This window comes from Oratosquilla oratoria, chromosome 27 (assembly GCF_046742065.1).
Source record: "Oratosquilla oratoria isolate Oo_2021 chromosome 27, ASM4674206v1, whole genome shotgun sequence".
NCBI lineage: Eukaryota > Metazoa > Arthropoda > Malacostraca > Stomatopoda > Squillidae > Oratosquilla > Oratosquilla oratoria.
The window spans coordinates 50,307,892-50,321,669 of record NC_134803.1 but is presented as its reverse complement, the minus strand read 5'-3'; the positions used below and the strand labels follow the sequence as shown (position 1 = coordinate 50,321,669).

The 13,778-nt window shown below is 39.0% G+C and overlaps 2 protein-coding genes across 17 annotated transcripts in view; one reads left to right on the top strand and one right to left on the bottom strand.

Moving 5' to 3' along the window:
* LOC143040046 (uncharacterized) overlaps window positions 1-13,778 on the bottom strand; it is a 99,153-nt gene that overhangs the window by 55,115 nt on the left and 30,260 nt on the right. The window lies entirely within an intron of this gene.
* Window positions 1-13,778, top strand: part of tweek (transmembrane protein KIAA1109 homolog tweek) — a 101,975-nt gene that overhangs the window by 75,849 nt on the left and 12,348 nt on the right. For 13 of the 15 annotated variants that reach the window (XM_076210633.1, XM_076210642.1, XM_076210645.1 and 10 more), the window contains exons 68-73: window positions 1,303-1,332; window positions 10,978-11,161; window positions 11,285-11,654; window positions 12,455-12,596; window positions 13,023-13,112; window positions 13,264-13,571. In XM_076210633.1, the coding sequence (XP_076066748.1) occupies window positions 1,303-1,332; window positions 10,978-11,161; window positions 11,285-11,654; window positions 12,455-12,596; window positions 13,023-13,112; window positions 13,264-13,571 (1,124 nt within the window). The remainder of the gene's footprint in view (window positions 1-1,302; window positions 1,333-10,977; window positions 11,162-11,284; window positions 11,655-12,454; window positions 12,597-13,022; window positions 13,113-13,263; window positions 13,572-13,778) is intronic. The other 2 variants (XM_076210647.1, XM_076210639.1) reach the window with 1 other exon arrangement.

Sequence of the window (13,778 nt, the reverse complement as noted above, 5' to 3'; positions counted from 1 at the left end):
CAAAGAAATTATGAAAGTGTAGAGAGGATGGATAAAAACCCAAAGAGGAGGAAAGAGTTAAATTGAGAGAGATGATAGAAAAGCAGAAAAGGTAAGATCACAATAAATTGAAGGAATGAACGGTGAAAGTAAAAATAAATAAATAAATAAATAAAAAAAATAAGGGATGTGGTAGATAAAAATAAGTGTCATTCTCCTGGTAGAAAGAAGAACACATTATTCCATTGGTAGAAGGAAGCATGAATTTTGTAATGCAAGAGAAATTGAATCAATAGTTATAGGGAATTATTCCAGTACATATGGTCAGATAGAAGTGTTTAGATTAGGTAAATACAAAGCTGGTGGCATAAAGCTAGTAAAAATGAAGTCTAGGTCACAAGCCACAGCAAACAAGGTATTTCCCCATTGCAGCGTTTCCCAACCTGGGGGGTGCTGAAATAAATTATAGGGGTGCATACATACACTTTTCTTTGTCCTTCTAGTAATAAGCTGGTAACGGGTGCTAAACTGCTTAGACCTTACTACAGGGGGTGCTAGGGTCAGAAAAGTTTGGGAAACACTGGCCCAATGGGGTCCTATTTCTGTCATTAAATCCAATGCTCATAGTGTCTTTTGCAGGAGACTGATCCTTGGCCTCTGGGCACACCCATAAGTCACTGAAGAAGAAATATTGTGTTGATGTCAAGGGATTGTTAGTGTGGGGCACTTTGAAATGAGGTGCTCTTTGCCTGTGTGATGGTTGTAACTAGGGTATCTGGCTAGATCTATCTTGGATCTGTCAAATTCTTAAAAATTTTGTGCAATTTTTTTTTCTTGTTTAGGTTTTAGCTGGCAGGTTTGGAAGATATATAAAACAAAATTAAGAAATGTGGCTGGAATAAATTAGACTTTCATTTATGATCAATAATATTGGTAACCCTTCTGTTAAGACTTACAAGGGAAGCACTGGAAAATAGGAAATATGTGATTTAAGAGATTTACTTCTCTTTTTTCCACTCATAACAGTTAGAGGCATTTGTCACAGAAATCCAGTTATGTGTGCCCACTTGTAGTTATCTTTGGGAGGGTAACCTTTTACTTAGATTTCAGTTCTCTACAGATTAAGATTATCCGCTACAACACAAACATTAACATGTTTTTGAATGTTTCATAAGTCTCATTTATCACAATTTATCCATACATTTTATGCATTATGTTTTGCACAGTTATTCAATATTGATGTATATTTCATAATATGTATGCATTCTCATGTCTCTTTTCATTGAATTTCAAATGCCAATTTGACACAAACCATCTTTTTAGGGCATCCAGTAATGATGGGATCATAGGCAGGTAATTGTCTAACTTTGATTTATTATATGTGAGTTATGTTACATGAACAAGTTTCTTAATATTGTTACATTAAAAGCACTGATGTAAACTCATAATTTGTAAATAATACAGGTCTTGTCACCAATTTTTCATAGGCATTCTGGTATGAATATGATTTTACTCAATTTGGTTGCCATAACACCCAGTTAAATTATGAATAAGCAAAAGTTTCTCCATAATTTGATCTCCCCTTTGAGCCTCATGCAGTTAACTTGCATTATCATATAATGTATAGTATAAAAGAACAGTGAAATTAGATGTGTACTTTGTGGAAATGAATAACCATTAAATCTGGTGAACAAGATCTTTTGCTCAATGCTATGTTCTTTATTGATTAGGCTTAATAGAAGGACTACCATCCAGTTTTATTGCCACATACAGTACTTTTTTCACTCTTATTCCTTGTCCAGCTGGTCTCTTAAGTACTCTCAGTGTGTGATTGTTCACAACTTTACATATAGCTCCACATTTTTACTCATTTTATTTGCAGATCATAGAATACATTTTCTTCCTCTTGGATGTGCTGTGTGGGTGTGGATGTTTTTGGATGTGAGTGTGTCATGCCCTTGTACATTCAGCTCTTTCAGTTTCTGAATGCATGGAGCATCATTCATTGTTCCTTAGGAGCTGTTATAAATAGTTGTTTCAGTTGTTCGCATCAGCTGTTATCACATACTTGTCCATTCATTCTAAACACTGAGCACTATATTTACTATTGTACCTTGAATGGCAATACCAAGCATGTTTAGTTTCTGTTGCATGCCAAAGAAATCCAGTTTTATTCTTAGAACAATGTTCAGTGTGGGTTTTCCTAGATCTGTTAACTGTTGATGAACTGTCATGCAACTTGCCATCAAATATATCAATCTTATCAACTTGGCAAATAAAATAGCTTTCCAACTATGTAACTTTTAGAGCACATAAGTCATATCATAAGTATTTTCTTTTAACCTATAAACTGTTGTACACTGCTTGAGCAACTTGAGAGGGGAACAATGTATGCCTTACAAGTGGCTTTGTAAATATATACCATAAGTGCTTGTGTGGGTGTAAAGCCATTAAATTTGAATTATCAAAATAAACACCATATGAGGATGAAGTCTTATAACATTTTGCTTGTTACAGCTTTATCAAGTACCAAACAGACTTGACAAAGCTGTTACAAGGCAAAATGTCTTATTAATAAAGGCTCCATCCTCAAATGTTGTTTATTTTGATAGATTTGTTGGCAATGCCAATTTCATACAAATTTGTACTAATGATAGCAGATACCTAGAATAGTTAGTAATTATGTAAGAATGCCTTGTGATCTATCTTTCACTATGAATAGTGGTTGGTAGATGCACATCTTCTGCATTCATTTTAGAAGTGGGGGAGGACCACTTTGGTACTTAAACCCAAACTAAAAGGCCATCAAAAGCAAAAGATACTTCATTCAAGAGATAATGAGAAAGTACATGAAAGTACAAAAATGATGAGAAAGAGGAGTGGAAAGCTGGGGGGGGGGGGCAAGACCTATACATAAGGGTACGAGCTTCTACACCCTCGGAGGCAGGAGTGAAAATAGAAGGTAAGGTAAAAGCTGTAGTGATAGAAAAAATCCCATAACAAGACTTGGTAGATCACAACCCAGTATTGTTGTTTGCATCATCAATGGAAAAAAATAAGAATTCCAAGTTCTCATGTGATGAAAAAAAGTGAAAAATCATGTTCACAGAAGTGAAACTGAATTGAAACAAACAATTTGTAAGGCTCTAACAAATTACAAGGGCTTATTTGAGGATGTTGAGAAGGTATATTAGGAAATTCAGATTTTCAAAGAATGGATTACATTGCATGAATCCAGATTCCAAGATTTAGAAATTCGTTTAGAAACTGAAAATTCCCTCATTTGTGTTCAGAAACTAATAAAGGAAAATTGAAAACTGAAGGAAAAAAAAAATACATGCATACCAAAGGGTCTTTCACCATTTATAACTAGAATATTTTTTATATATATTTATATATGTTGTGATTGCATGAGGTGGAATGGGCGGGGGGGAGGTATGTGTGAGCAAAATTTGACGCAGCACGAAGGGATTTCTCCCCGTCCTCTCCTTTTATGCAATGGGGGGATGTAGAGGGGGGGGTCGCCGATTTAATGAAGCGGCCTTGCTGTGGATGTGCTGTGTCTTGTGACACTGCTTCTGACCCAGGGCAGTGGACAAGGTGCAGGGATGACCCGTCATCCAGGAGGTGCTCAGATAAGAGGGAGGGTGTGGAGTGTATTCAGGGATGGAATGGGTGGAAATGATTTTATGCCTTTCCCTTTTTGGCTACCTCCCTTGTAAGGGGGAAAAAGCCTTGGTATATGTATGTATAACTAGAATGACAGTCAAAATGTACACCCACCTCATACCCATCCAAAACCCACTTACCCTCATTTCCATCTTTGTATGTTGTGGATGAAGGGTCATCCCCATCCCATGTCACTCTGCTCAGGTCAAAGGCAATGCAATGAGACAGCACCTCCATAACAGTACCTGACAACTGATTGTGGTTTACCACCACCGTTACATTTTATGGCAACCCCTTCCCCCTCTTGAAAAATATATGGAGCAGACAAAAGCATTCCAATTGGCCATATAATTTCTTCATCCAATTACAATCACTTTCCATTCTCTCATATGTACTCTGGGACCAGTGCTTATGGTTGTCCTTAATATCTGAACCCTCACAACTCCATTGGGCTGTACCTACAATCTCACTTTATCAACTTTAGTTGCATTTTTTACACCATTCCACACTAACAACTGGCAACTGCCCCACTCCTACTACTTTCAGCCAGTGACATACAAACAGTCCCATATCAGGACTGTGGGAGTGACATATGGACTGCTGCAAAAAATTAAAGTTGCTCTTCATTATATGGATGAAGAAATTATTATATATATATATATATATATATATATATATATATATATATATATAATCCTGATCCATCCAAGACATATGTGTCAGTGGTATAGTCCCAACACAAAGTGTACGATATAAGCAACATTGAGAGAATACAAAGGGCACCAGCTAAACTGGTCCTTAGCCTGGCAGATAAACCATATAAGGAGAGACTAAAAGCACTGTGTCTGCCAACATTGAAAGATCAAAGAGAAAAAGGTGATATGATTATAGCATTCAAGTCGCTAAAGGGGTACACCACAAGATCCCATGATCAGAAGCAGGAGGGCTTTAAAAAGTTATCTATCTGTATTCCAAAAGCTTTTTCCCCCCTTATAAGAGAGGTAGCTAACTCAGCAGCATATACCTATTCCCACCCATGTCACTCCCCTCCACCCCTCCCATCTCAGCTCCACATGGGTCATCCCTCAGTCCGCCAACTGCCCTAGGTCAATTGCAATGCAGCAAGACAAGTACATCCACAGCAAGGTTGCTTCACTTAATTGGCAACCCCTCCTCACCTTCCCCTCATGCAAAAAAAAAAAAAGAAAAGACGAGGGGGAAATCCCTTTGGGATGCATCGCAATATCATTCACACATAAGCACCCCAACCCCCCCTCCTTCATAACAGTATCATCCAGACACAGTCATTCTCCACTCATCCTTATCTCCTGCCTTTTCCCTTCCTTGCTCAACAGACATTCCCCTCTTGCACAATGCCCCTTGCATCCCATCCATCTATCTCATCCTTGATTCTCCCCTTAAGTTCACTCCCTCCACCTCTGCCTTCCACACCTCTTTTACTAATCTTTTATCACTTATTCTTTCCATGTTTCTAAACCAGAGGTGGGGAACCTGCGGCCTTCCGGGCCATCAAGTGCGGCCTTCTGCAGCCTTTGATATACATATTATTTTTTTAAAAGACCTTGAATATTTTTTAAGTCTGAAATCATTATACACCTGAAACTTGTACACCACACACATAGACGAAAGCAAAGTTAACCGTGTTCAGTGATGTCACTCCCAGAAATTGGAACAATTTTTATACATATGTATATTTTTAAAATTAAAGAAATATTTTTAAACTGAATTTTTAGGGAGGGGGATGGAAAACTTACACCGTCCCCTAAAAAGGGATTAAAAAAAAAAAAAAAAAAAAAATACTAATTTGTTCAGTGCGGCCTCTATGTGGGAAGATGAATTGTAAGGTGGCCTTCATGCACAAAAAGGTTCCCCACCCCTGGTCTAAACCATACCAATAATCTTTCATCACCCCTATCTGTCATCTCCTTTTCCACTCCTGCTCTCCTCCTCACCTCCTTGTTTCTCACTCTGTCCAATCCAGTAACCCCTACCATATTTCTCAAACACATTGAAACTTTTCCTCTCTTCCTTTCTTAAATCCCAAGTCTCTGCCCCATACATTGCCATCAACACAATCACCCCTTCATGCAGTCTCCTCTTTGTATCCATTCCCAGTTGCTTATTTCTCATAACACTTGTTAATCCCCACAAGACATTTACTAGCTTCTCTCAAGGTACAATTTACCTCCACCTCCATTCCTCCCTTTCCTGCCACATGGGACCCCAAATACATAAAGCTATCCACTTCCTTAAGCCTCTGATGAGAAAATAATCACTATATGTCTAAAGGATATGAAGAAATAGTTTTCCATACAGATGCATAGATAGTTGTAATAGCTTAGAATGTAATATAGCCCAAGCTGGAACAGTACATGAATTCAAATCTAAATATGCTAATTGGAAAATAATGATATAGACCAAAGTATATTTGTTCAATTATTTCTTTTCTTTCTCCCACTAACTCTTGGCTTTTTCCCCTGGTAAGGGGGAAAAGGCCCTTGGTATATGTATGTATTAACTCTTGGCACAGTTTTTTTCCACACCTAAGTTTTAGAAGTTTATCAAGATTTCTCATTTTTGTTGTTTCTTTTGTGTGGGTGAATTACCTCCAATCTACAAAGAATTTTATTTAAAATGGCAATTTCCAACCAGAGGGTCAGAGTGGACACCATATGAGGGTGAAACCTTTATGAAAAGTATGTTTTGCTTGTTGAAGCCTTTTCAAGTACGTAACCTGTGTACTTGAAAAAGCTTGAACAAGCAAAATGTCCTTTTAATAAAAGTTTCATCCTCATATGGTGCCTACTCTGAACCTATAAAGAATTTCCCCAAACCTGTAAGAATTTTTTCATGAAGTCATATCTGCCTTGTCTATGTGATTTATCTCTTAGCTCTATATCTCTCATCAGATGAAATTCCTATACTTTGTGATCACATTTTCTACTTTAAAAAATCAGCAGAGTTGGAAGGAGTGAACATGGGGGGACAACCAAAGATGAGATAGAGGGATGGGGTAAAAGGGGCATTGGGATAGAAGGGAATGTCTGTTGAGGAAGGAAGGGAGATGACAGAAGACGGGTGGATGGAGAATGATTATGCTTGGATGATACTGTGATGTATGGAAGGGAGTGGGTGAGGGATAGGGGGGTGAGGGAGTATGTATGAGTGATGTTTGGACACAGCCCGAAGGGGTTTCTCCCCATGTTCTCTCTTTCTGCATGAAGGGACATCGAAGGGGGAAACACCGATCAAATGAAGTGGCCTTACTGTGGATGTGCTGTGTCTTGCTTCATTGCCTCTGACTCAGGGCAGTGAGAGAGATGCAGGGAGGACCTATTATTTAGGAAGACACAAGAGGGAGAGAGGGGTGGTGAATGGGAGTGGAGTATGTGGAGATGAAATGGGTGGGAGTGGATTTATGCCTTTGACTTTGGTTACCTCCCTTGTAAAGGGAAAATGCTGTTGGTATATGTATGTGCATGTGTATATATATATATATATATACACACACACACACACACTAACACATGCACACACAGACACCAAAGGTTTCTTTCCCCTAATATGGGAGGTAGCCAAGACATACACTGACTACCACCCATTTCACTCACATGCACCACCACCACTTGTTTCCTTCTCATCTTAGCTCCTCATGGATGAAGGGTCATCCCTGTGTCCTGTCCTCTGTCCAGGTCAAAAGTAATGCAGCAACACACAGTACATCCACAGCAAGGTTGCTTCATTTAATTGGCATTCCTACTTCTCCGCTCTCTCATGTGGAAAAAAGAGAAGACTAGGAGAAATCCTTTCAGACTATGTCAAACTATTGTCCATGCACAATCATTCTCCACTCACCCCTATCCCCAGCCTTCTCTCTTATTTGTTCTACAGTCATTTCCCTCATGCCCCTTTCACCCCATCGATCCATCTCATCCTCAGTCATCCCCTCAAGTTTACTCCATGTACCTCTGCCTTCCACACCTCTTTTAATAATGTTTCTTCACTCATTCTTTCCATGTGTCCAAACCATCTCAATACTCTTCCATTAGCCCTATCTGCCATCTCCTTTTCCAGTCCCACTCTCCTCTTTACCTAATTTTTCACTCTATCCAACCTTGTAACCCCTGTCATACTTCTCAGACATTTCATCTCATATATATTTAAAATTCTCCTTTCTGCCTCTCTCAGACTCCAAGTCTCTACCCCATACAGTGCTGTTGACGCAATTACACCCTCATATAATCTCTTTGCATCCATTCCCAGATGTCTATTTCTCAATCTTCTCTCAATTTACCTCTACTCCCATTCTCCATTTCTTGCCACATGCAACCCAGATACTTAAAACTATCCACTTCCTCCAGCCTCTCCTTTAAGACTTACTTCCATCTTGCTGCCATCATCTCCCTTTGGACATCTCATCACCTTTTATCTACATTTACCTTCAACTTTTTCCTATCACATACCTTCCCAAACTCTGTCACTACCTTAATTCTCCTCTGACCCTGCCACAAACAGTGTCATCTGCAAACAACAACTGCCTCACCTCCCACTTTTCCCCATTATCTTTAACCATCTCCAGTCCCATGCCCATTATCCTTGCATTTATCTTCTACACCACCCCATCCATGCACACATTGAACAGCCATGGCAATATGACAGCCCTGATGCAGCCCTACCTTTACCTCAAACCTCTTGTTCTCTCTATTTCCAATTCTAACACAGACTCTACTACTCCCTTAAAAACTTTACTGCCCTTAACAGCTTTCTCCCAATCATATATCTGCAATATTTACCTTCAACTTTTTCCTATCACATACCTTCCCAAACTCTGTCACTACCTTAATTCTCCTCTGACCCTGCCACAAACAGTGTCATCTGCAAACAACAACTGCCTCACCTCCCACTTTTCCCCATTATCTTTAACCATCTCCAGTCCCATACCCATTATCCTTGCATTTATCTTCTACACCACCCCATCCATGCACGCATTGAACAGCCATGGCAATATGACAGCCCTGATGCAGCCCTACCTTTACCTCAAACCTCTTGTTCTCTCTATTTCCAATTCTAACACAGACTCTACTACTCCCTTAAAAACTTTACTGCCCTTAACAGCTTTCTCCCAATCATATATCTGCAATACCTCTCATAGTGCCTTCCTGTTTACCCTGTCACAAGCCTTCTCCAAATCAATAAAAGCCCAAAATACATACTTACCTTTTGCCAAAACCATCTCGTAAATCTGCCTTACCACAAAAATCTGATCTACAGTATGTATCATTTACCTTTCATAAAAACACACTCTTCCTCACCAATCACTCCCTCTGTTCCTCTCCTAATCCTCTCAATTAAAACCCTCACATAAGCCTTTCCAACTACACTTAGCAAACTGATCCCTCTAAAACTACAACACTCACATTTGTCCCCTTTTCCTTTGTAAAGTGGAACCATACAAACACTCATCCAGATCTCTGGCTTTCTCTCCTCCCTTACACATTAAACAGTCTCATTAACCAGTCCACTATTACTGTACCTCCTTCTGAAGACACTCCACATGACACTCATCCAACCCAGGTGCCATATTATATATATATATATATACACATATATATATATTGTATTAATACATATACACATACATATTTTGCATTTATTATTAATGAAGGACCAATAACAGGTACCTGTAAGTGGTGGTCCTGTGAGATGGATCTCATGTGGAATAATTTCCCTGTTGACCATATTTTAAAATCATCAACATCCTCACTTCCATGTGGAGGTGTAATCAAGTAAGCTGACAATCCCCAGACTGGGCCCAAGATCTCTCCCAATCTACTTTGACTGTATTTCCTCTTTTTCATACAAGGGAAGCTGACAACCAGCAATAGATTCCTTTCTTCTACTACTAGAAACAGTTCCACACTAGTACGTGGCGTGTTTTTAAAGTAAGTACCGTTTTGAAATGAAAATGAAACGGGTAGACTTTTCATAACAATTTTATTTTTACATGAAAGCCTGTACTGTAATTTACTTTTCAACATAATTACAGAATCATCTGACCGTGTTTAAGTTTGTGAGTATTTGAAATGCCTCCTCCAATTGAGAATGCTGCTGACTGTGAAATACGCGCTGTGATTTGTTTTCTTACTGCTAAAGGCATGAAAGTGGCTGAAATTCATCGTCAGATCAGTGAAGTGTATGGAGAAAACATTATGAGTGATGGGATGGTGCGGAAATGGGTGAGAGCTTTTAAAGATGGCTGCATGATGAGGAACAAAGTATTGTTATCCCACCGCTGCCACCATTTATTGTTTGGTTAACAATAAGGTGGAGTAAAACGCTGCACGTCAAAAGTTAATATATTGTACGTGAAAAGTACAATCTACGTCTTCACACTCTTTCACCACAGTCAAGAAAAATGACCTGATATGCACCCTACGAGAGCTCACGCTGTTCACTGCATGCGTGACTAAGCACCGGGTGGTCTGATCCAAAAACAGTTGCTAAATCTAATTTATACAATTATTTTATTCACTCGCACACAGAAATTTTACATTCATACACTTTCAGTTACATGACAACTTCAAATTTGATAGTAATAAAGATCTATATCCCATTCACTCAACTTTCGCATTACAATTAATTTGATAATTACTTAAGATGTACCAATGGCAATTTGTAAGTTCTCGAAGATTCACGCTAACACGCATGTACATACACAGATACAGAAATTCTAACTACGCATCTATCTGAATCTACATGTAGCATAATGCTAGCAACTTAGACTACAATAAAAGTGGACGACCTTCACTCATTACTCATGGTTTTGGTGCACACTTGTATGGCCATCTTTAAAAGCTCTCACCCATTTCCGCACCATCCCATCACTCATTATGTTTTCTCCATACACTTCACTGACCTGACGATGAATTTCAGCCACTTTCACGCCTTTAGCAGTAAGAAAACAAATCGGTGCATATTTCACAGTCAGCGGCATTCTCAATCGGAGGAGGCATTTCAAATACTCACAAACAAATTTAAACACGGTCAGATGATTCTGTAATTATGTTGAAAAGTAGATTACAGTACAGGCTTTCATGTAAAAATAAAACTGTTACAAAAAGTCTACTTTTTTCATTTTTATTTCAAAATATTACTTAAAAAACACACCTCGTACAATAGAGACAATAGTCTAACCTTGTTTCTCAGAGAGATCTGTGGGAGGGCTGTGGGGTTCCAGTCAGTGGAACTTAACAATTATTATCATCATTACTAATGAAAATGTTGCTCACATAAGGCAATTTTCAACAGATTGAAAAAGGAACGTAGTTTTTCTGGCGGGATGGCAGATGTCTTGAATAGTCCTGGGTCATTGCGACGAAAAAATGAAATGCGTCACAATCTTTCCTCAAGCAAAATAAGACAACCACAAGCAACTCCAGTCTCAACAGCCACTGACTTCACAATCTTTTGCATTCCAGGCCTAGATGTGAAGGTAATATGAGTATCAAAACAGTATTTTACCAATGATGTTATTTTCTGTCATTTGAAATCATAGAATGGATTGTATTTGAAGCTAATATAATTCAGCATCTTGATGGGTTCATTGTTGCTGCAGGTGCATTATGAATCCCATAACCATCATGAAGAGAGTCCAGTATCAGGTGCGAGAGGAGGAAGTTGTGATAGCACAGGATGGTCGCCAACTTCAGGCCTAGCACCAACGCAAGCAAGTGCTGCTCCACTAGGCACAGCTGGGTCCACAGGCTATGGTGGAGCATCAGGTGCAGGCAGAAAAGGAGGAACATACACATCTACAAGTACAGGAGGAACTAAACGGGCATCATTGTTTACTTGGTTGACACTCCAGAGCATTCCAGATGAAACCATCATAAGCCCCAACATTTTAGAATTTCTGGAACAAGCCTTGGAGCCAATTCCACTTCCAGAGCCACACAAACCAACACATGAAAACAAAGATTCCAGTGGTAAGAATATATGTAATTTTTAATTTCTCTTTGATCTCTCCCAGTCAATTTCAACTGTGTTTCCTTCATCTTTTCACCAAATGATAGCTGACAACTGATGACTGCTCCCCTCCTCCTACTACTGTACTAAAAGCTGGTGACATAGAAATGGTTTCATATTAGTACAACACGCACAACAGTTCAACATTTCTTCCCAGAATGATCTAAGGGAGGCCCCAAAGCACAGTTGCTAACCATTGTGGAGCTGCAGGTTTTCAGTCAGTGAAACTTTAGGCAACAGTTATTCATACTCCTTCAAAAAAAAAATCCATTTAATATATACTGTATGTCAGGTTTCAATTCCTAAAATGCAATTGATATCTATCTATATACCAAAAGCTTTAACCCCCATATAAAGGAGGTAGTCAGGTCAAAGGCACCACCCTTTTTATTTTCTTAGCTCCCTATGGATGAAAGGTCATCCCTGTCGCCTGCCTACTGCCTGGGTCAGAAGCAATGCACCAAGACACAGTACATCCACAGCAAGGCCATTTCACTTAATCAGCTTTGAAATGGAATAGTTATGTATGTACACATACCCAAATCTTTTTCACCCTTACCTGGTGGTAGCTAGTCAAAAGGCATAATTCCATTCTTACCCATTCCACTCTCATCCACCACCCCTCCCACCTTCCCTGCATCTCACCCATTGCCCTGGGTCAGAAGCAATACAGCAAGACACAGCACATCAACAGTGCAACAGTCAACAAAGACAAAAGTTTATTCATGTTGAATAATGTCAAACTTTCTCATCGTTGCAGAACCCAATCCAGAACCTGATCCGGTCTTTAATGTGGACCTTGATACATCAGCGTCAGTAGGAGGACCAGGAGTTCCCTATGCTTATGCTTCATTCCCTGTCGATGTTATTGTTTATTTCCACATGCAGCCCTCCATGATCAGGTAACTAATTTGGAACTTGTCCACAAAAGGTACATAAATAGATCAAACATAGTAAGCATTATAAGGTTAGGACGTCCACATGAGTTAAATGTTCTAACTTATTTGTAAGATGAAACTGTAAATTCCACTTTAAGAGAAAAGAAAAAATGTATGAAGATATGCATATTACGGCCACTATTTGTGATCCTGTTCAATGTGAAGAAGATCAGTGATTGTAATATACAGATCTGCAAAAGGTACATAAATAGATCAATCAAACATAAATAGATGCACAAGATAGAATGAGATGGTAGGGTGATTTGTGGTTTCATGATTGTCTAGGAGTAAGTAATGTTCCTGAGGATTCTTGGGAAATTATTGTTTTATCTTATCTTGTAATACTTTTATCGACTACAACCCTATTTGAAAAAAAAATAATTCTTCCAGATTTTCATGTCAGCCAGTATCTCGGGTGGAGTGCCTACTCCAGCTGCCTTCTTTGAATCTTGTTTTTTCTTCGAAAAGAGCAGAAGGAGAGTAAGTTAAAAAAAATGAAGAAAAGATAACCATCGAGAGATTTTGGAATTTGTTATTCAACTGTTTATGTAAAATTTTGTCATTTGTGAAGTAGAAATGAGGGGAGGTAGTTGATGTATGAATATTGGCATGTGTCTTCTTTGTAACCCAGGCCCACAAGAGTTTCTGTCTCAGCCCTTCAAGCCACTATTGGAGGATTAAGTGTTACGGGTGTGTTGGCGGACTTTTCTCTTTTTGTCTTCCATCCCTATGGAGGCAAACAGAGAGGTCAGCATTATGGAGCATCATCAATGATCAACCTCCTTGACAATGAACGGAAGGACTCTCTAAGTGTCATGGTTGAATTTGTGAAATTTCATATCACCAGATCTAGGAAGATTAATTTCAACAAACCGGAGGGAACTTCTAAACTAAAACAGCCATCAGGAGATTCAACAAAGGCTATCATACGTTTCTCAAGTATGTTCCACTGCTGTTATTTACCATTTTTCTGAAGCAATGGATTGTCTGTTAGTACACACATATAACAAAGGCTTTTTTCCCCCTTACAAGGAAGGTAGCTAAAGCCAAAGGTATAAATCCACTCCCACCCATTTCATCCCCACATACTCCACAACCATTCACTATCCCTCCCTCCCTCTTTTCTTGGCTCCACCTGGATGATGG